Genomic DNA, 23,837 nt, shown 5'->3' on the forward strand with positions numbered 1-23,837 from the left:
AAAATGTTGAGTAATAACCAGATCCATCTATCCTTGAACAAATAAGGTTTTGACACAGTGAGAGCCACACCTTGCCAAACCACACTGAGTGACCAGTACTGAGTGTACAGCAGCAGGCTCCATCTTGCCCTTGGTATGTTGGAGTGAAGATCATGCCACATCGTGTACAGCCCTCAGCCACCTATGTATTTTCTGGACTTCCCAGCTTTATTGCGGCAGGCAGCAGGAAAACCGTCTCATGGGAGCTGGTGAAAGGAACTCATGAAAACTTAATGCAATGTGTCCTCATGAATTTTTAAGAGCTCTCTCTTCCTATTGTGCCACTAATGTGTGGGACAGTAATATAAACAGGAGTGCTGATGTACTGAGCTGAGTGCAAACTTACCAGCAAGGCAGAGCATCATCACCTGTCAGCCCTGTGAAGAACAACACATAGTGACACCTGAACACGCACACACGCACGCACGCGTTCAGTTACAGTGGCAGCTCTTGTCTGAATCAGAGGTGAGCCACTGTCACTGGAGGCAAACGTGTTGATGAAGGACTGACTCTGGACCTCAGCAGGATTTCCTGGGGTGTGTGCACTGAGTGTGTGTGTGTGATTAAGTTTGAGTCGGAGGCAGAGAGAACACATGATGTCAAAAGAATATCAATGATTACATAATATGTTTCAATAGCAGGTTAGCTCACATATAAAGCATACCAAACATGAAAAATACCAAATTAAAAAAAAAAAAATAATAAATTGGTTAATTAATTTAAAAGGGAAAAAAAATGAATGGCCGTCAAGTAAAAAAACAGCCTGGAGTCAACGCGACAGCCTCTGAAGGCCAGAGTTTCCAGCTACTCCTAAGGCAACCACTCACTTATTTATTAAGTATTAATAAATGACTGTATTCCACTGTAAAAAATATACAATTTCCTGCTTCTTTAAATTACAACTGAATAAAGTAATGAAAATGATTCAATGTTCAATAAATTTATTCTTACTTGATGTGTGCTATTACCTAAGCAAAGAAATTAAGTAAATATGTGAAAATATGTAAAAGTCTAATTTTATTGCAAGTGCCACCCTTTTATCCTAAAATATGATGGTTATTTGTCCAGTGAGAGGCGGGACCTTACTTTCAATCAACTGTTTGATGAGCATTTTTAAATGCAGGTTGTTTTCTTTTGTATGTAGCCTACTTTTATTTTTTCAAATAAATTAATTAACTTAATAAATTACAAATTAAACTATTTAAATAAGAAAAACATAAGTATTTTTACGATGGAGTGTGATGGATGAATTACAGCCTGAGGACAGATGGAAGTACAATGGAGGTACGATTTCCTTTTGAAGACTTAAAGAATAAATTATGTACGTGTGCACACTGTATGCCACCCCTGCATAAGTGCCCCACTTGGGCTGACCCTGTCCAAAAAAACTCTGGAAACACTCCTGCCACTAATTTAATGTTTTGGGGAGAAACTATTAATCAACTGATATTAAAATCAAATTAAGCTTATGTAACATTTTAGGCCACATGATGAAGATGTTCAAATTGTAGCTGGCTGGATTGAACTCTCTGGGTCTGTCTGACCATGTTCCCTGATGTCTTTGGTTACTTTGATTCAGTGAGACGTTCTTACCTCCCTACAACACCTCGATGTGTTCGTGTGTGATACATCCAACCTGCCTCGCCTTAACCAGGGTTGGAAATTAGGTTATTTTTGTAGTATAGAGTGATACATATTAATGACAAACAAGAGATAAAAGACAAAGTTTAACCTCTTTCGTGCTATAAAGTCCTTTTAAAGCCACCAATTTTATTGTGCAGATTTTGGAGGCACCTGTGGACAAAAGCAGTAGTGTTTCCACTATGATAACCAAAAAATATAACATCAAAAATATAATTATCTAAAGAAAAATGTCCTCCTGCCTATTTTTTTAACTTGCCAACATGCTACTTACTGTAACTTTGCCTGGGAAAATGTTTTATAACCACTTAAAAAACATGTGGTATCTGTAGGGGTTGCTGCAGCTCCCTCAAAAAAAACCTTATTTCCAGTAAATATTCAAAAAGTATTTTGTCTATATGATAAATGTGTGCATGTACTCAGTTACACTTGTGTTGTACAGGGAACAGCTGTGTCCATGATACATGTCTCTAGTGACAAAAATCAATAGTAATCCTACAAAAAGATGTCATGTTTTAACATGTAAGGAAGAAGGAAGTGGTCATGACCCAGCGAGATCATGTGGCTCTTTTTATAGTCATCATTCCCTTGTGAGAAACGCAGAGAAGTGGACTTCCCCTCCTCTGCAAAGCGGCCACAGGAGTTGAAAGACATAAGCACTGACTGATACACCCAACAACTTCAGCTTAGCCTGGAGGCTTTACAGCTGTGCTACATTCCTGAGAGCTGCAGTCAGATCTGCTGGGCCAAAACAGCAGGTCTGAACTCTCTTATTTTCCACCACAAAACTTCTACAGAAAACGTGTTAATGGAAGAACATAAAAGTCTGCTGCTCTCTGCACGTAAACAGGAAATGTAGTCTGTACATAAAAATGCCCACGTAGGCTGGAGCTGGGGGCTTTTTCTAAAGCAGGAAAGGGAAGTGTTATTGTGTTGACTGTGAACAGTGAGAATTCTGAATTTTGACCCTGGTACATAGTCAACCTCAATAGTTATAGAAAACAGAGCTGTCCAGTTCTCTGGCGTGCTGATAAAAACTGGACCTTGTCCTCTGGTACAATCACTCACAAAACTAAAGGCATGTCACACAGATTTACCACCTACTGGCCTTTTGAATGGCTTGTTTTTCATGAATGTCTTAAAAATAAATTCCCTCTGTTATTTCACAGACAAGGCTTCCTTTAATCTTCTCTTATTGGTTCCCATTTTCATTTCATTTCTTCTGTAGCATTCTCATTTTATCTCTTCCTGCAAAGCACTGTGTAAAAATATAATTTCTCTCCTACCACTACTAGAATTCAACACATAGGAACTTCACCTCCTTTCATTTGCCCAGGTTTTCAGATATATGCCACAGACATTCTGTCACCACCAAACAGGTCTGTGGTGCTGTATAAGAGCAGTACAAAAATCACATCTGGAAAAACTCTTCATGTCTTTCTTTTTAATACTCTGAGTAATCCAAAGAACACAGTGTGTATTTTGTCGAAATGTACAATGTCAGATTATACCATTGTATAATCATAACTGATGCATTAACATTTAAAAGGCATTCTGAGGTTATTGTCGATAGAGCCGACTGAAATGATTTTAATTCACTTTACCTTGATGTCCATGCTCATTAAATCTTTGGAAATCTTTATGGGCAAAATAACTATAACTATCAGATAAATGTTGTGGAGTAAAAAGTTAATTTTCCTCTTACATCTAGCAGGGTAAGTATAGAGTAGCATGAGTATAAAGTAACATGAAATTAAAATACTAAAGTAATATCCAAGCACCACAGAAATGTTCCTAATGCAGAACCTCAGAAAATGTTACTTACTTTCCACCACTAGTGTTTTGGTGGCAACAAGTTTAAAAGATGGCTATTTTTAAAATCAACACGTAAACCCAAAACTAAATAGAATTTTTTTTTTCTGTGCACTGGCCCTGTAAACATAGTCCAGTCAGTATAGCCATGTTTGATGTGTTGATCATCTATTGTCTAAATCAATCAAAATACTACACATGTTGGCTGTCTTTAAAACAAGAAGTGGTGTCTAACAGTGAGTTTGCAGAATGTAAAAACTGTGCCTCATTCTCCTCTTTCCAAGTATGTAGGAGAACCTACGGTGGCAAAAAAAAAGACTTGTGGAAAATACAAAAGGCCATATTTAGAGCCAGTGTTCAGTTTGTTCTTTCTGGTTTACTGTGGAAACATGGTGATGCAACATGGCAGACCTCATGTGAGAAAACCCATTCCTTCTGCAGATATAAACAGCTCATTTTAAGGGAATGAAAACACAATCATTCTTATTTTCAGGTGATCATACACTAATGAAAATATACATGTGCATATTATGTTCCATTACTGCCATATTTTGCCAATAAATTCCAGTAAATCTTACCTACTGGACCTTTAATTATGTATGGTTGTGGTGTTTATTTCAGTGAGAGTTAAGTTTCTCACGAGTGTGTGAATGCTATTTCAGAGGCTTTTTCTCCCTCACAGTTAAAAAATAAACAACCTCCTGCTATTTCTGGCATGAAATCGTGACATTTAAATGTTAAATGTGAGAATAAAACTGGTATCAGTAGCTTTAATGCAAAAATATCAGAAATTTGACAAGCCAAAATACTGCTCTTCAAATATATGCAAACTGCTGTTAATTCTCACCTACGTGCAAAAATGAAACCAAACAATAAGTGCAAACCGCCACATGTCTATATTCTGGTGAAACACAGCCTAACCACAGTTTTGCTAAAGCAAACAGCTCGTCTGCTCTCTAACAGCACTGGCCTGTTAGACATGTTTCTTAGCACACATACTCTTGACAAACTGAAGCCTGCTTTGACAATGTTTTTATTTACTTTTTCTTCATTTTGCCTCTCTAATATTCAAGTACATGGATTCGCAGATCCAGGAAACACAATCAGTAGCAAATACTTTCAAAACATCATCATGTTCCTTGATTTGATTCACAAACAATTCCACCAAACCCCCAGAATTCTCCCCAAGGCTAAGACACATGGACCTCTTGTAAACATGATGCAAATCAATCTTTGCTTTTTGATTACAAAACGTAATCTGGTACAAAAATATCTTTTCTTTTATAGGTATTTCTCTTCTTAGGAATATTTACATTAAGTACCTCACAGTATAATCTGATTTTAAAAAGTACATACTGTAAAATAAACACAAAAAGGTCTCAGAGGGGTAAAAGGCCTTTGGTTTTCATGAAAAATACGAAAACGACAAAACACAAGAAGTCCATTCACTGTCCTGTGTACCACAACAGTGATTACCAGATCGTTGATTGTTGGGTATGTTTAGCCAAGACTGTGGGACACCAAATTTCCACAGGTTTGAAAGGGTTCATTCTGCAAAAAGTTCAGAACAAAAATCTGCAGCTACAATCAGGCGTCACTCCTGGGGACAGCAGACCCACACAACCTCCGCTGGGCAAAGTACCCCAGAACAATAAGCAGCATCTCTGAGGTGCTGCTGAGGGCCACAATGAATGGTGCCTGGGACGCGAAGTCGGCCTCTGCCCGGCGAAAGGACAGCTGCATGACGGCAAGTGCGAGCAGGCTGTTCTGGACACCCACCTCAATGCTGACCGTCTTCCTCTGTGGTGGGGGCAGGCCGGCCAGCTTGGCCAGAATTGCGCCGACCACCAACCCCAGCAAAGGCACCGTCACTCCAACTGCCACAATCTGTGGGCCCACATTGGCCAGGATGGATGCCCCCATTTGGTAGGCCATGAAGATGCCACCTACGATGAGCACAAGGCTGAACGGTCTTATGAGTGCCAGCAGGACGCGTGTGAGGGCAGGCAGGCGCAGCTTGACCAGCATGCCCAGTGAGATGGGGATGGCAATGAACAGGAGGGTGCCGAGGATCTTCACAAATGGCACATGCAGGGCGGCATGCACACCCAGTAGCCGACCATACAGAGCTGATGACAAAGGCATGGCTGCTGCCGCCACAACTGTGGAGACCAGGGTCATTGAGATAGCCAGGGTGACATCTCCTCCGAGCAGCAGGCTGTACAGGTAGCCGCCCCCACCACCTGGGGCAGAGCAGGTGATGACTAGGCCCAGGGAGAGCGCTTTGTGCAGTGAGGCCAACCGGGATACACAGTAGGCATACAATGGCATCACCAGGAACTGACCCAGCACCCCTAAAAGCAGGGGCACTGGGCTCCTCAGCAGACCCCGCAGCACCTCCACCTCCACCTTGCACCCGAAGGCACACTTGTTGATGAAGATGAGGGGCAGCAAGGCAAACAACACAGGGTTCTCAGAGAAATGGGATAGGCCACCAGACTGAATGAGCCTGGTGGCCGGGTCATCATTCCCAGGTGCCACTCTGATGGAGTAATCCGTCCTCTCCTCAATCAGAACCGGGATTGAATCCTGGTCCAGGTCCAGCAACTGGATTTGCAGCTGAGCCCTGCCTGGGAATCCGGAGCGGATGCTTATAATGTAGCTCCTGGCTGGTCCTACGTGGCCGCTGTCCGTCACATTCAGGATGGAGAGGACCTCCGGGTCCAGGGAGCGGACTCTCACCGTCTGTTTCCAGCTCTGGCGGCCCTTCCTGCTGGCCGCGGCGCTCCGGTACTGGCTGGAGATTACAATCACTCCGTTGGTGTTTTCAGGGAACTCAAATTCCTGCGATGAGCCGTCCCCGATTCTGATATACCTGCTGCTGCTGTCGGCCGTCAGGTTGGTGTCGTTGCTGCTGTCGACTGTGAGGTTTCCGGTGGCCCACGCCCGGTAGATAATAAGGAAGAGACAACAGAATGTAAATAGCGTCCTCATCTTATTGACGGACAGGGGCGGAGGGGCGCCGCAGAGACACGCTTCTCCCCCACCAGCGGCCTCTCCAGACGGTTACACCGCCGCCCTACTACACCAGGACGGTAAACTTCTCATTCTAGTCTCCGGCACAAAACGACAGCGTCGGCAGCCGGCTCCACATCTCGTCTGGTTCCCATTTTCTCGCTGCCTTTATACCGGAACCTAAACATCACCCCGCCCTGTCCTGTCCGAGCCCAGCTCAACAGCAGCAGCCCCCGGACCGGCTCACAGGAATACACGGGAACACACACTCACACAGGTCCACCTTTTCTTTTGTTTACTCGCTGCTAAGATATCCGTCTCGTAAGACCAAAGCCTCGCCTCGTCGTCCGTAATTATTGTCTCCCCGGCTGATGAAAACTGAGAACATCGTAGCTCGGCGACCGTTTGCTTGCTGCTCGAGATGTTTACGTAAAGCTGGCTTTGGTAAATGTCAAACATCCGCTCACGGAATACCAAAGTAAAAGCCCTTTATTTTACTGAGGAACATTGGTGGTATTTAATGCTCTATTAAAGCTTAAATGTGAATTTATTGGCAGAATATGGCAGAAATTGAATATAATATTCAAAGTACGTTTTCATTAATGAACCTGAAAATAAGTGTTATAGTGTTTTCATAACCATACCTGCTTATCTGCTCCTGATCTGCAATTTTACTGGTAGGTACCACTAAATCCTACACACTCATGCTTTAATGTCTGGGCGAGCAGCCAACTGCTCTGGGACCCAGACTCCGAGAGGCCCCCACAGCTTTAACTGAATGTCAGCTGCATTTGGTCATTTCATTGCTTGCAAGTTTCACTAAGAATTTGCAAACTACATGTTTTAAAAACCGCCATTGTTACAGTTTTGTGCTTTTTTGTCGGATATTCCTAAATGTATGCGTTTAACAAGGTCATATTCTAGTTTAGAAAAAAATGGTACAGGCCACACAGCACAGAGAGATGGAGGAGCAGGCCTAAGTCAGGGTCCAGCAGTCCTGTTTTTTTCCCAGGGCCACAAATATTTTCAGCTCAGTCCAGCCATAATGCTGATTTCCATGTTATTCGTGTGTGTGTGTGTGTGTGTGTGTGTGTGTAATATTCCCTCGACTTCACACACTAGGATAATTAATATTATCTTACTTAATATTGTTTCTCCAGTTTGTCATACACTTGTTTAGATAATTAAAACAAATTGTATGCTTTTATTTTAAAGAAAAAAATCCCACCACTTCCGGTCTCTGTTTGGATAAGTGTAACTACCTTGACATGAGCCTTTATTAATCCAATCGGAGCGGCCCAAAGCGTCAACTCTCCCCGTCCCTCAGCCAATAAGCAGGGGCGGTCACATGGGAGAGGGAACACCGTGATTTCTATCCACTGGGGGGTGGGGGTCGGAGGGCAGCCAGGGATTACCCATCATACACAGACATAGACATGCATTTAATGTCCTGACCAAAGTAAAATGGTGGAATTTGCAAGAAAGTGAAGACATGATAATAAAGTAGAACTGAGCACATACTAAATTCATCCACAACACAGGAGATGCATGCTGATACTACACCCAGCTCATCTCTCACTTTCACTTTGTCATCTTTATTGTCTTTAGCAAGTATGTAAATTTTATTGCTTGTCTTTGTTGCACAGTTTCACTATCAGTTTCTGGCTAATGACCTTTGATCCCCGTAGTATCTTGTGACACTGATCCATTGTGCTCATGGAGCATATAAATACAGTTCACTCCCAGAGCAGTTTCCAGTTTCAAACCTGCTGCCAAGTAGGCTATTGCTTATTTGTCATACACAAACAGCAGACACAACCGAGAAACCTGACACTGCACCCCATCTTGTGAATGTGGCATTAAAGGGGAACTCCATTCTGTCAGCATAACCATGTGAGCATCCCTTTTTATAGTAACTGGCGCCTGCTGGGAGGCACTCACATATTTAAAATCCATCTTCAATTCATAACCTCTAGTTTTTTTTTTCCCAGGAGGGTCAGTGAGGTCACTGGGTCGGTATTTTCCAGTTAGAACACCACTCAGACTTCTCCTGGATATTAACTGCCACCGCTCACTGCGTTAAAGTCATTCCTGGGACAGCTTGTTCATCATCCATTGTGTTTTCATGAGTTGTACGTCCTCTTTCTGTCACCATGGCTAAGTCAAGGCTTCCAAAAAAAGAAAAGGCGGGGGAGTCCACAGTGGAAACACTCAGTGCACGCCAAGACAACCTGCTGGGGTGATCGCTCTGGCCTCTTCTTTGACATTTCATGGAGCGACAGCCAGTTGTTATGGGGCTGCCAGGCACGCACATTTCCTGCCTGGCATTTGTGCTGCTCCCCTCCCCAGGCTGTCTAATTATTTACCCATGGTATGATAATTTACCTCATGACTTATTTCACAAACAGAGTGGGAGGGAGGCAGCAGGAGAGAAGGGCAGAGAAAGAGTGAAGAGGAAAGCAAAAAAAAAAAAGGCCCTCAGTTACATTCCACCAACCGCCCATCTTGACACTTTCTTCAGTAATGGCTTCAGTGAGAAATTACAGGAATATTTGCTGTTCGTGCTGCAGCTTCATCTGTTTACCCAGAGAACACAGGAGCCTGTATTTGCCTTTGTCTGTGAACACACTGTATTCGTGTGAATATTCATGACCCATCTGAGAGTGGTGGTTATGATCAGCCTTGTGTTGTGTTGCAAATGAGATCATAAGCAGCCGTGATGACTAATCCAAAAGCATTGTCCCGAAATGCCAATTTAGCACCAGTCCGCACAAGGTTGTTCTCTGCTAGATTGCCTGGCAACAGTATATCATAAAGAGGGCTGTAGCCAGGATTTTATAAATACAGAGGACAGGCATCCAAAGTCTCTTGGTGAAACCCCTCCTGCCTAAAGTTGTGTTCAGACTGAACAAAACTGATTTTAGAGGTGGTGGGAGAACACAAGTGGATGCAAATATACATGAATTTGCTTTGGGCAGCATAACCTGAAGCACGGTGCCTGGACAAAATGAAAATGTTTCAATGTGAGTGGAAAATATTGCACTTATCCTGAGCCTGAACAAGTCCACCTCATAAAGATACTGAGATGAACAGAATAACTAATAAAGAAGTGGAGTTCAGGTGAGTTCTCACAACCCCTTCCACTCCAGACACATTTTGTTTGAGATTGTCCCCTCCAGTAGGAGACTGCAGTCCACCAGGACCAAAACTGTATGCAACAGGGGAAGTTTTTTCTTGAATGCAGCTGGACCCATTAACAACTCCAGGGACACTACATGTTGCATCAATGTACAGTCTGTGCCACCTGACTCAATTAATGACATTAATGTACGTCTTTTGAATGCCTGTTTTCTTCTGTCTTCACAGGATAATTGAAAACTTAAACCTGCTGGTGGCACAAGAGGAAAAATTGGTATATTTATAATGCTTTATTAGTATGCTGTGCTGAATGTTGTCCGTTTTATCTATCAGCTCAGTGAAGTATATTTCTACTGACCTGGATTTCATGAACTATCACTTGTGTCCTCACCACTCTGGGAAGCTGACCCCTTTGTCTCCATGCTTTTGGTGCCATCTACTGTTGCTTAAAATTTCATCTAACACATCTGCTACTACTACTACTACTACTACTACAAGTATTTCTACTACTACCTCTAATAATAGTCATAGTAATAATAATAATAATGATATACAAACTACTGAAGTCAAATGAAAGACTGCATTAGAGGGCATTATTTTATTTTCACAAGATTAATATACAAAACAAAAGTGCTGCAAAGTCTGCTGAACTCTGAGTATAAATAAACCCTCCCTGTGTTAAAAGGGACAACAAACTGAAAACATTGTCAGACGATGAAGCTGCTCTCTCATAGGTGGAGGTGTGGCTCCTGCCTGCCCGCCCTCTCACTGATGTCTACATTGAACGATCAAAGAAAGAAGCATCAAAACCAGCCAAAGCACTTGACAGACCACTCAATGCAGAGCTATGATCTCAGATAACAAAACAAAAAACAGCACCTGCTCTTAATGCAAACCATCTCCTGCATTTGCATGAAACATGCGCTTTTCAAGCAAATTGGTGGTTCACACAGCAAATCAAGAGTATCATGTGATTATTGTCATGTTAAAAAAACATAAAGATCCAGCATGCACATCCTTTAAATGATGTCTTCCCCTGAAACTGTTTGGGATGGGACTGAGACAGGTGGGGATGATTAGTTTTATTTTGAGGCAGAGAGGCTTCTAAAAATATCTGTGAGTGAGGTTTCAGAGTTGCTGGGGGGAGAGTTTCAACACCTTAAATCAAACACCCAAAACCATGAAGAGATCAGGCAACCGGAGCTCGCACTCATCACAGTCAGTGTTGAAGTGTAGCTGGCTGAGACCAACACAAAAACATGTCAGGCTTGTCTGGCAGAAAGCGGAATGGAAAATTCCTTGTTCTGACCGATGTCTGCTGAGTTTGGGTTTGCTGCCGTTAGCTCTCTAAACCACTGCCCTTCAGGCACTGGCGGGGGAAGCACCTATGCAAGCACCTGTATCCCAATAAGGCGTTCAAAGCAAAAAAGTCTGAATACAGGCATGACAAAAAAATCAACAACAAATATGAATAAAAGTAAAATAGAATAGTAAATGACTAATTTTGACACCAAGGAAACAAAAGATTTGAGGATTGTTCTTCACTGTATACAGTGTTATAACAATGTCATGAAGCAGGCATTACTTGGATCAATCTGATGAGGGCAGGAGACTTAGTGTTACCCACATATCGCTAGCTATGGGCAAAAACTGATATTTCCTTCCCATTAAATTTATGTGTCTCTGTCCTCCAATCAGAAGCATCCATTTAAACCGCCCCCCCAAGAAAAAATATAAGAACAAACATATAGATACATCTTTAACCCACCCTGCGCCTTAGGAGAGCCAGGGACGTCCCACTCCCTTATAATCACTATAACTGCTTATTAAAACTTAATTTTCATCATTGTACATTATACAGTTTGTAAAATGGGTTTCATTCTTTGTAAAAAGCATACATCCAAAAGCATGTCATTTGATAACTGGAGAGTGTGGCCAGGAGGAGCAGGAGGAGGTGGTGGGAGTGGTGGAGACAGGAGGGATTAAAAAAGGAGGGGAAAGAAGAAGAGGAAAAGGTAAACTGAGATCCACTGGGGAACAGGAGGGGAAGATACAAACAGGAATAGATGGATCGAAATGGGAAGGTGAACCAGAGAGATTCATGCCTTCTCAGGTGGTATTTCTAGCCAGTCTGTGTGTGTCTGTGTGTGTGTGTTTGTGTGTGTATTTATAGAGAAGGGGGATGGGAATCAATAGGCTCATTAAGTCCTCCTGGTAGGAACAGTTCAATAGAAACACACACAGCTCCTGTCACCGTCACTAAGCTCGTCTGCTGCCACACAGCTGCAAGCCTCTTCACCTCCTGGAGGAGGCCTCAGTTTCGCAGAAGGGCCAACCTGAAACGTGTGAGAAATGTGTCAGTTTAATTGTTTGGAGCTTTCGTGAAATGAGATACAAGCCTTAAAGGTGCAGTTCACTAAAATACATTTTCCAACTATCACTGCAATGAATTAACACTATTTGGAGACAAAAGAACCCTGCCACTCCCACCAGCAATCATCAAAATCAAATTAAAGTCTGGTGTAAATGACATCATATACAACCAGATCTGAATGACGGCTAGACACAGTTATATACATAAATAATGACACTACATAAATGATTATCTATATATAGTGAGAGACAACATAAGTATGGTCAGCTGTCATCAAGAGACCAGAGTATGTAACTTTGATCATATAATAAGCTAGCGAGTGGACCTTTAACTTAAGATTATTTTGTCAATGTATTTTGTTTATGATCAGGCAGTAAAACACACTATATAATACTGCAATATACTGTATATCTAATTATATATAACATAATGCAACAGAAGATATCCATATTGTCCTGAATCTTCAGACAAGACAGACATTAGCCTGCTAATAGGTCCAACACTTGTTTTTTTAACTTGCTTTAACAAAAAAACCTCTGTAAAGAATAGTCAACAGTTGGGCACCAGCCACTTGTTCCCTAAACTTAAAAAAAAAAGATAGGATTTGTAACTCTGTAAGATTTGCAATAGAACTAGAAGGAAGGTAGAAGAAGGCATACTTTATTAATCCCATGAGGGAAATAACTTTTTTCTGCACTGATAAATCTGCTTGGCAAATGTATTTCTTAATACTCAACTTACTGCTGATATATCAGCATCTGTGTAAATGTTGAAAAATAACAAACAAAAAAATAAATAAATAACTGCAGACATGCTACATATTTTGTCCATCAGATTACCATTCATTGTTTTTGAACTTCAAAATGCCCAGCACCACTCAGTGCCTATCATGGTCACAAATAAAAGGGAATCTTGACTGAGAATAAAAGAAACTGGTGTTGATAAAATAAGTACTGATACTTCTGATAAACCAAGCAATAGAAAATGTTCAGGAACATTTTGCAATACACCCTGGGCAGCTTAGTATGTTGACAGGACCATGCCTCCAGTACTGAGAACTGGTTAAACAAATAGGGAAAGACACAGCAAACCTGTTCTACTTGTAAATTTGAAAAATTTGACTTTTGTATCCGACCCTGTGGTAGTATCAAAAAAAAAACAAAAAAAACAGAGGGAGTGAAACTGAGAGTCATCCATGCTGCATCGATCATTTTTTCAACAACTGCCAGCAGAATAGTGTGAAAGATGCTGTGATCAAATAATCATTCTACACACAGGGCCTCGAAGTTGTCTGCCTGCTTCAACATGAAGCAGGAACAGACTCCTTTAACCTACCAACACGTTCTCCTGCCAGTTATCTCACTAATGAGATAACAACAACACCTCTACATTTTCACACCTGCTTAATGAGCAGCTCACAGGCTGACATGTGAAAGCTGGTCCCTGTGTTGTGTACTAATTATGTTTTCTAGAAATAACTTGTGATTAGATAGAAAGACCACCACAATAGCACAGTTCACTAAAATCAACATTAGTCAAATTATTTTAAGCAGCTTATCCTGGATTGTGTGAGAGAGAGACAACCATAAGGCTGAAAATAATAATTTTCTTTATCAACATATTTGTGGACTATTTTTGATTTTAAAAAAATGTTATATTGGCCAACTAATGATTTAACCTATACTGTCAGTACCTGTCAGTTATGTACAGTTATGGCCAAACTTGTCTGATCTGCTGAAAACTATTTGGAATATCACTGATCAAATAAATTCTTAGTCAACTAACAAAGAATTGAAGGATTTATTCAACTGGTTGTTTGGGTAGTTTAAGTGAAAAAATTAATAAGAAACTAGTACAAAGATGAGACAGACAGCCCTAGAAACTGTTGTTTATATCATGATTTCTTTGATTTAAAGAATACAGTGTACTTGACAGCTTAAAACCTTTTTTTTTTCTGTATATGTAACTGTAACCAAACCAGTTCCTCTGACTATTGTGATAACCCGTATAAGATTACATGGCAGTATTTCCCTTCTGTTTTTGAGCTTCTGCATTTGATTGGAACATAGTCTGTCTTTCTGGTGACCAATGACTTTGCAACCACAACAGTAGTGCTCTGTGTGTGGGGGTAGCAGCTTGCTGTGCAATCTAATTTACTCATCTCATGCTCTGGTCTAACTGCAGAATTGCCTGATCATGTGCTTCCTGTTAGCCTGGTGCCAGAGAATAAAAACACTTTTACAAGGTGAAGGAAACATGAGATGACACATCTTGTCTTGTACCAAGCACAGACACTGGTCCTTACCGTCGAGACAGCTGGTCCTCCTTGTCCTGGGTCCGTGCACTCTCTGGGCCCACTGAGGTGGCTCCTGCAGGCAGCTGGCTAAGCTGATCCATCACCTCCAGGCCGTTCTCCTCTGCTATCTGGTGGATCAGGTCATCCACCTGCTCCTGAGGCGTTGTCAGTGTCATTGCTGAGCTCATAGAGTCCTCCATCACCTGGTGTCAGAAAGAGAAGGATGGATGTGTGAGAATAGGACAAAAGAAAATTCAGACCAGAGAGTGCGGAACAGTTTTTTTTTCCAGAGTTTTCTAAAGCACATGAGATGCTGTATGGAAATACACACACTATACAAGAATAAATTCACATAGTCTGCAGCCACTCACTGAGGTGTGGACATCGAGGTTCTGGACTTGGGTTTCAAACTTATCCATGACTGCAGAGACCTTTTGAAGGTCCATGGAGCCCAAAGCTTTGTCAAGGGCTTTGGTCACCTGGCCCATGTTTTTGGTCACCTGATGGGAAAAAAAGCAATGCAAATGTGACTCATTCTGGAGATACAAAATCTCATGTTGTCCCCTTCAAAGCTCGTCAAAATACAGGGAATACTGTGATGTGGAAATATAGCAATACATTATAATCCTACATTTTGATTGTCTAGTAAAAGTGTGTCAACGGTATCGCATATTATTGAGGTAACTGAACAAAGTAACTTACTCCCTTCATGGTGACGGCAGTCTGGACTTTAGAGGCCACCGCGTCAACTCGAGACGCCATGCGCAGCCAATTAAGACCTTCATTTTTTTTCCGGATAGCGTTTTCTGCATAAACTCTGGCACAGTCCACATTTTTCTGTTGTAAAGCCTGGTGATGAGACAAAGACACTGTTAACAGTCAAACTCTGCACTGCCTTTCACCTGCAGTATATCTTTCATATATATTGCATATATATAGTATATACCATCATTTTGTTTTAACATACAATAACGACAACAAAAAAAGACGAAGAAAAAAAAAAGATAAATCTGTTACCAGTTAAGCATTTAGTATTTGTATTCTATTAAACAAAACTAATTTAAATAACTCACTGATCAGGCTGGAGTAATGGTGTAGATTGTGCTGTTTGGTGAAATCAGTAATCTATTAAAATCAATTTTGATATGCTTGTAAACTTAATTTATTCTTTTTTGGGTGTTAAAACATGTCTCCTGTTCTTATTGTTTATTTTTCTGGGTTTCATTTAGTGGATGGAATAGTGTGGCTCACATAAAGTAAGTAATGTGTTAGTAATGTGAGCTCTTAGACAGGATATGAGAAGTGAGGACTATCATGACTCAACAGGGAAATAACTTTGGTCAGTGAGATAATCATTCTAACCCCACTGTTCCATGAGAGAAGTCATCTGGATATCTCTTCTGTAATCCCCAAACCAAACATACATTTTTAAACAGGGAATGAGATCCACAATGACCTTACCTCTAAAAACAATCAGCCATCACTGAAATAATGACACATCGGTTTTACAAAACAACTGAGGCAGTCCTTACTGAATGCTGAAGTTGTATTGCCCCCTGCTGACTAATAAGTGCCACTCCAATCATGGAGCCCCCAAAGGTAGTAAAAGGTTATCAAACAAGTGAAGTAATTAAAACTGAGTGTAAAAAGAAATGCACATGTTTATATTGTATGTATCACTATAGTCATATTGCCTCATATAAGTTATTAAATAAGTTAAGATTTTACTTCCCTTCTCTGTTTATCTTGTACTCACTCATTTGATCTTAAAAATATGGGGTACACGTGTGTTTTCTGCACAACAGTAGAGCAACAGGTCAGTGTGACTAGCTAGTTTAACTGTAAACTCTCATAGTTAAACTCACTGACCACCAACCTTTCCTGCTAGCTAACTAGAGAAAGCTAAATTTCACCATGAAACCACACCAGCAGAGTAAATGTTAGCTAACACATTTTAATTGACCAGCAAACACTAACAATGTTAGCTAGAAATAATTATTTGATGTTTTAATGAAGTAAATTTGGCCTTATGAGAAAAGACACTTGAAATTACACACATCCACAAAATGTCAAATATAAAGTTTTAATTCATTTGATCAACCTCCAGATGGTAAAGAAAAAAATAAAATGCTTTTGTCTTTTTTTTAACCCACTGAAAGAAAGAACAAAGAAGAAAGAAAAAATAGGAGGAAAATGGTCTGTATCAGATGACGTCAGTCTGGATGCTTTACATTTTTCACCTGTGCTAAATATAAACCAGTTAGTGAAGCAGAAATAGTACTGCTGGTTACACTACTTCAAACCTACAACCATATTTCCCCTTATTTATAGACTTAAAACTTTATAAAGACCTTATAGACACTAAATGAAGCTTGGCCTTTAAGTTTTTTTTGCATTGTCCATTATGAATGATGGTGCAGGAGATGAGTTGCAGTCAAGCCACAGCCAGTTGGCCAAACACAACTTAGCTTAGGGTACAGTTAGCTAGTTGGCTGCCTTGCAAGGCCAGCCGACGAAGCAACCTAAAACAGTGAACCACCCAATCAACCAGTCAGATTAGCCCTGGGAGTCTGGCTGAATTAGCTGATATTATCCAATCATAACAGTATTTTGCTATGTTAGCTAGCTAGCAATTCATCTGTCTCGGCAAGCTAGCTGACATTTGCCACCTACAACCACAACATCACAATATATTTCACATGCTTTGTACTGCAGTAATATTAGCTTTGACCTTGTGTTGGACTAATTTCTTCGCTAGTCTTTTCTAGTTTTGCAAACTATTGGCATTGCATAGGGGAGCAGAAGAGAAGGCATCAGGAGTGCACATTAAACTCACAACCTTTGTATTTTCCCACAAAATTATTCTTGAATCCTTTGACATCAATCCACAGGCTGATACAGACAACTGAGAAAGTCTGGGAAGGTCTTAGTTTTTAAGTTCCATTACAATTCGTTCACACATTGGCAATGCAAAGTGGTTAATACACGTAAAATGAGTGAGATTCTTGCATATTGCACCTTAACGCTTGGGCCAGTTTGCTCACCTTCTTGACCTTGGCCTGTTCCTTTTCAGAGTCCTTCTCTGCCTTCTTGGCCAGTTTTTCCAGTTGTTTGGAAGTGAACTGTTCGCCAAAGAGAAACATGCACAGAAAATTAATAAATAATCCACTTTCACAACTGATAAAAAGATGATATACAGACCCATATACCTTTTAACAAATACCTACCTTTAGCTGGAAGAGTGTCTCTGTCAACAGACAGTGAGAGACAGAGTTAGACGTATATAGAGTACAATGCATATAATATAAACTGCCATAGTTATTTCATAGCAATATACTAACTCTACATTATTCACATAGTGTCTGGTGACACTAAAACAAGACTGCTGGTCTAGTTTTTCTTTTCTTTACTTCAAGATAAGAGCTTTTTCACTGAAACAGCACCATTTTTATATCAAAAGAACAGAGTGAAAAAGAGGGGGAAAATAAATAGGGCACCCTTTTCTTCTAACCAACTCCATACATTATGGTTGCTTCCAACAGCTTATAACATTTCTTAAATAATCAGTTTTTTTCCATGTCTCTAACTTCAACACAGGCAGTTCCCACTGGGAAACTGGGAACTTCAGCGAAAAACATGTGTGAAAAGGATTACTATTATTATATTTAATTATATATGTATCTAGAAATTTCTGTAAAATCGTAAAGGGGGAAAATGCTGTCAAATATAAACCAAATCGTCAACAAAATACAACGTTTACCGATACAATAAAAAACAGAAAGAAAAGTGTACAAGAATTTGTTTTCTAGAAAGGTTGTTCCGTCATTGTTTAGATAATTAATTTAAAATATACCTGAAAAGCTAATGGGTGGGGGTAAAAAAAAAACAAAAAAAAAAACCAAAACACACAACCTGTAAAAAATAATTAGTTAGTAATTATTATTAATTTCTCACTCGAATGACTGTATCTTTTGCTGCATATTTTAGTTACAATTCTACTGTTTTGGCACAAATGAAAACCCTAACTACATCTTAACTGTCTACACTTGAGGCTAATGTTACACTAATCAAATTTGGTACGGAATGTGACATTCGACTAAGAAAAGATTCCCTTACAGGCAGCTTTAAAAACAATAAGTTAATTAAATCTAAAAGCCAAAATTACTGGCCTGTGACAAATACAGTTAGACTAAATACTTTTGAGCGGATGAACTTAAAATCAAAACAGGTCTGACAGCAAGCCTAGCTAATCACACACCCAAGCTAGCAAGCTAATGCTAACCTGTCTATTGATTGATGGTATAAGCTAACTTAGCTAAAAACACGAGCGATGACTATTAAGATGGACCTTTTATCTGTTAAAACAAGCCATACCATCCATGTCGAGACGGATATGTTTCAGATGATGGCAGGAAAAATAATTTTCAACTCCTCAACAAGCTAGTCTCGATTTGTTATGATCTAACAGTGTATCTGACACCGCACTTCCTGGTCCGAGAGTAGTCACGTGATCAGAATTCGTCTTCTTCTTCGGATGTGACAGACTAGACGCTACAACGGCGTATTACTGCCCTCTACTGTTCATTTTTTAAAGTCCCTTTAGCAGTTGTTTATACTCTCCCATACAGTCCAGTCTATATTCCAACAGTTTCTTCACTTTAGTCCAGTTGTCCAGGTTGAGCAAAGCGTGCAAAAACAGTATCAAAAATCTTCCTCCTTCTCATTTGTGAGCTTTAATTGCAGTTGGCAAACCAGCTAACCCTAATGCCACCTACTGGAAAGGACTAATTAGTCAGTAAATTGATTTTAAATTCCATATTTAATCAATTATCAGTCACTGTCCATCCACTAATCTACATCTTGCATTAGTTCAGTGTTGTAATCAGTGTTGGACTTTAACTAAGCACATTTATATCAAGTACTGCACTTATTTTATACTTTTCTTGGGTTCCATTTTATCCAACTTTATGCTTCTACACTACATCCCAGAGGCAAATACTGTACTTTTTAATGCACAAAGCTGAAAAAACTGCTGTTTTCTGACTTTTTAGAGATACATGGTTCTCCCAGGACAGTGATGCTACTCACATTTGATGGTCTTATAGACCATGATGCATAGCTGTAGATTAAACTTAATCAAGGTGGGTTTCACTATACAAATCATTAGTGGGAACGCCTAGCCCACAGGAGAAGCCGGATATAGATAGTTACTGAAATTATCATTCAGTTACTGTTATTATCCAGCAAAACATCAGAGACAATTCATTATTTCTTGCATTTGTTACACCTATTAATTTCTGATAAATTGTTAAATTAAAATATAATATAATATAATAATAATTCCTGCCTTCCTGTAATGACTCCTTAAATGGCAATATTACACTGTGACAGGAATGCCATAAAAATTACAGTAACTTATTGGCAGCAATTAGCTGGTAAGTTGCTGTAAATACATCTCAGCGTATGATTACTGCAGATCACCACACTGTAATTGTTATAACAGTAATAATTACAGTACTGTAAGTTATTACAGCAATAATCAACATGTTGTATTGTTTATCACATCACTTATTCAATTACTGTAAACAGCATCACTTAATTTTAATACTATAAATGATTAACTGTAGAATACATACTGTAAAATGAAGACACTTTTTTAATCAAAAAATTTAATTTGTTTCATCAATTCACTGTACTTTGAAATACTTAAATACATTGTAAAACACATTAAAAAAAAGTATTTAATGTGTTTTAGTTGTCAATTTCACATTAATCAGTTCAAATCAATGCCAAATGTTCTGTGAATGAATAATGAGTAAACATCTCTACTGGTGGTGGATTATTGCTGTAGTTCATTAAAATATGATGCGTGCAAAATGCCAAAATTGACCATGAAATTCAAAATGGCCAACTTCAGGCAGATTTGACCGAGTTAATCGAAGTTAATGCTACTCCCTGTGATTTGTCTTGGGACTTCCTGACCAGATTTAGGTTGGATATGGTCAACCTGCTTCGAGAAGCATGTCAAAATCTAAAACATGTCATTTCACGTTGCCAGTTGGTGGCGCTATGAATATTATTGAAGGTGTGACTTGTCAGATGCCAGGCGCCGGTCAGACGCTAACTGGACACAGGAGGCGCTGACATGCCATTTCCTGTTACCAGTAGCTGGCACTATAATGATTGCAGAATACTGTCATGTAGGTGTGTTCAGGGCAGGACACTTATCAAACATGTGAAGTTTAGTGCAAATCAGACCATTTAAACTGAAGTTAAAGCAATTTCATATTTCATGGTGAAACATCAAAATTTAATGCTGACCTGCTCGCTCCCCAGTCTCACCCTGACAGAATATTGTTTATCTTGCATTTGTTTTTCCACTTTGTCAATATGTTGACACCAGCCAAGGTTTTCATCAAACAGAACTCCACAAAATCCAACCACCTTAACCTGCTCAAGTAATTGTCTATCTAATCTGATTGGCACCGATTTATGACATTTAGCAAAGCATACGACCTGTGACCTGTCAATTGACAGTTGTTTCTTAAATTTTGACTCCTGACTCAGAGATTCCCACCATCTGTGTGAAGTGATTGTCCTACATTTTGCTCAACCTGTCCAAAAATGTCATTCATATCAGTATATTAAACAGTGGTGTTCCATTTTCAAAAAAACAGAGCAATCATCATGCTCTTATTGTTCTGAGCTTTCCTGATCTCAGATTCCAGACATTACAAAATTGGATTATGTATCCCATATCAAATTGAACACTGTGCACTGTCTTTCATATGAGTGAACATGCTGCAACAGGTAATATCTTTCCCTGGTGAGGTTTGCTGTGTATTTGTAATGGTTCTCCTTAATTCAAACAGATTAAATGGTAAATCTAGGTATTCTCCTTAACCTATTGCAGGGTTATAATAATTGACCATCACTTAACTGGCCTTTCCTGCCAGCACTTACATTACAATTGACTGTTGTTCTCTCCCTGTGATACATTGCAGCTTTTTCATGGTGATTGGAATGTGCATCTGCAGGTCTTTGCACATGGGATCAACACTGCAAAGCATTTTTTAATGGGAACCACTAAATAATCACATATTATAGTGTGATAGCTTTTTGAAGGTGGCGTGCATAACTCAACATTACTTCAACTTTTGTTGTGTAGGTAGTGAAGTCTTGATGTATTTCTTTCTTTAAAATTAGAGCTCTGCACAGTACAGTCTGTACTATTTTCTCTTTCACCGTCATCCCTGACCAATGAGTGTCAAATATTTGAGGTCAAGTTCTTTGTACTGATCTTTAAGGTTCTCAGCAGCATTGAGAGGGCAGGAAAACAGGAAAACAGCTCCTCAGAATGGAAAGGCAAGAGGGTCAGACAGTGTTCCCTGGCTGATGATGAGGTGAGAACCGCAAGCAATGCATAGTGGGAGACACTCTCCAGGACAGGCATCAAGGACTGATTATTCTAAGTGTAGTGTCACATAAAGATGAGGCAACTGTGAGGAATGGCGATGGATCCTTTCCTCCTTCTTCATGATATCCATGTGGCATTTGACACAACAGCAATGAAATGGTGCATCACTGCCAACAACTAGGTCTTTATTGTCTGTGTATTCAAATAAATTCACCTTTGCTTTACTGTTCTCTACTGTAGGATCACAAGGTATAAATAGTATTATAATGTCTGTAGTAAAGTATTACTATTATAATAATAAATTTAGGGAATTGTTAGGATTACTAATTTATTAAATGATATAATATGAGGTTATCTGAATTTAACTCATACTCCCATCACTGTTTCAGCTAAGTGTGCCAACTTCTAGAATGGTCTTTGGTCCAACTTGAGAAGTTATCTTAAGGTGTTATGAAACACAGTGTTTGGCTTCGTGGTGTTGGCTGTTGGATTTTGTTTCACAATGCTGTTACCGAAATAAACATTTATATAACACCTTAAGAACAGCAGCAATCAGGAGACAGTTATTTGTAAGCATGAGATTTGAAGAATCAGTCTACAACATTGTCATTTTAAATTATGAGTTCTAATACTCAATATATTTAATCACTATGACCTCTCTAAATATTTTTGGGGGATTACATATATTTGGCAAAATGAGGCTTTATTCGCAAACAAAGTCTTAGGCTTTTGAAACTACAATATATCATTGTGCTGTTGATATGGTTTGATTGATTTGACTGAACTTTTTTGGACAAAGCCACAAACTACCACAAACTCTAAGATCAGTCAGACTGAGAAGTAAAAACAGAGTTTGTACCCTGCCCTCCCAAAATGAGCTTTTGTGTCTTTTTTTTTTTTTTTTAAAGGATGGAAGGGGTAGAGGGATTGGGGGGTTGACATTCAGCAAAGGGCCATAGATAGGAGTCAAACCCACGGCCGCTGCTGAGGGCTCACACTCTAAACACGAGACACACTCTAGGGCCAACTGACTTATGGGGCCACACTAAAATAGTTTTTTAGTTGATACTGGTAAATCCCCTGGCATATATTTTTAATTTTTTGTATTTAATAATCATGTGGCTTGCTGTGAACTGCCATCTGGTAGCAACATATTCTGTACAAAAACTTGTTTTTATATTTTAAAAGAAGAGTTTAATACTAATCCTCCTTGTTTGTCCTTTAAATCCAGTCTCTATTACTACTGCTGTGAGCAACTGCACAGGATTAGTGTCTGTCAGCCAGACAGAGCCAGTGACGGAAACAGGGAGGGAGTGGCAGAGACGGAGGAAGATTGGCAGTAGTCTAGGACATAGCACAGCCTCTTACATGCAGACTCTCTAAGTATGCTGTAGTATAGACCGGCCAAAATGTGAGCATCATGTATGTGGACATGTAAGGACTGTGCAACAGCTGACTGAAGCCTAATGGGGGCTGGAGCAAGCCATAAGGAAGATTCAGGTAAGAATGAAATACACAGGACCTCAAATGAACTCAATGTAGAAAACTCTATGGACAGACAAAATTGGAACATTCCAGTGGCATTATCAACCAATCTGTAAGCCTGAGATTTCTACAGATTGGATTTAAGGATTGCTACTTCAGGGAAAGATTGAATTTGACCCAGATTCTTCACAATATTCTGTTTGTATTTGTCTAAACAAGTGCAGGACAGGGGAGGAACATGGACTGTAGATGGGACTATTTGTGTATATACTGACCTGCCTTCCTGATAACTTTGAAGTCGGTATTTCTTTCTCGCTATCAGCTGTACAGTAAATACAGTTAATTTGATTTTTAATATGTATCATCAGTACAGCTGTAGATATGATGTGTCCTCTGAGATGAAGGTGAAATGTGATTACTTGTCTTTATTATTGTAGAATTAATGCTGATCAGCATTAGTATAAACCACAGTTTATACTATTTCTCTAAAAATGCCTGTAAAAATGTCTAGCGCCTTTTTATCAGTTTAGCAATTACAAATTGTTGATGATCATCGTTAATGAAAATTATTGTTCCTCCATGTAGTACTGATATGAGGTAGACACAGCCCTAACACTCTT

At 39.7% G+C, this 23,837-nt stretch overlaps 2 protein-coding genes across 2 annotated transcripts; both read right to left on the reverse strand.

The window, feature by feature from the left end:
- Positions 1-4,507: 4,507 nt before the first annotated feature.
- Positions 4,508-6,955, reverse strand: slc10a3 (solute carrier family 10 member 3). The gene has a single exon (XM_084734847.1). It carries the CDS (start codon positions 6,484-6,486, stop codon positions 5,080-5,082), a length of 1,407 nt encoding a protein of 468 aa, XP_084590973.1. The 5' UTR covers positions 6,487-6,955; the 3' UTR covers positions 4,508-5,079.
- A 4,408-nt stretch (positions 6,956-11,363) lies between these two features.
- On the reverse strand, positions 11,364-18,828 carry chmp1a (charged multivesicular body protein 1A). Its single transcript, XM_084734380.1, has 7 exons — positions 18,690-18,828; positions 17,543-17,562; positions 17,360-17,437; positions 15,018-15,164; positions 14,687-14,815; positions 14,325-14,518; positions 11,364-11,981 (listed from the first exon to the last, which is right to left on the reverse strand). The coding sequence occupies exons 1-7, from the start codon at positions 18,694-18,696 to the stop codon at positions 11,960-11,962; spliced, it is 597 nt and encodes a 198-aa protein (XP_084590506.1). The 5' UTR covers positions 18,697-18,828; the 3' UTR covers positions 11,364-11,959.
- Positions 18,829-23,837: the final 5,009 nt, after the last annotated feature.

The sequence above is a fragment of the Lutjanus erythropterus genome, chromosome 13 (genome assembly GCF_056507025.1).
Source record: "Lutjanus erythropterus isolate fLutEry1 chromosome 13, fLutEry1.hap2, whole genome shotgun sequence".
Classification (NCBI taxonomy): Eukaryota; Metazoa; Chordata; class Actinopteri; order Lutjaniformes; family Lutjanidae; genus Lutjanus; species Lutjanus erythropterus.

Excerpts from the sequence above, each read along its gene's own strand:
- slc10a3 (XM_084734847.1), bottom strand. The coding sequence starts at position 6,486 with ATGAGGACGCTATTTACATTCTGTTGTCTCTTCCTTATTATCTACCGG.
- chmp1a (XM_084734380.1), bottom strand. Across the intron at positions 14,519-14,686 it reads ACCTCGATGTCCACACCTCA|GTGATGGAGGACTCTATGAG; the intron begins GTGAGTGGCTGC and ends TTCTGACACCAG. Across the intron at positions 11,982-14,324 it reads GAGGACCAGCTGTCTCGACG|GTTGGCCCTTCTGCGAAACT; the intron begins GTAAGGACCAGT and ends CACACGTTTCAG.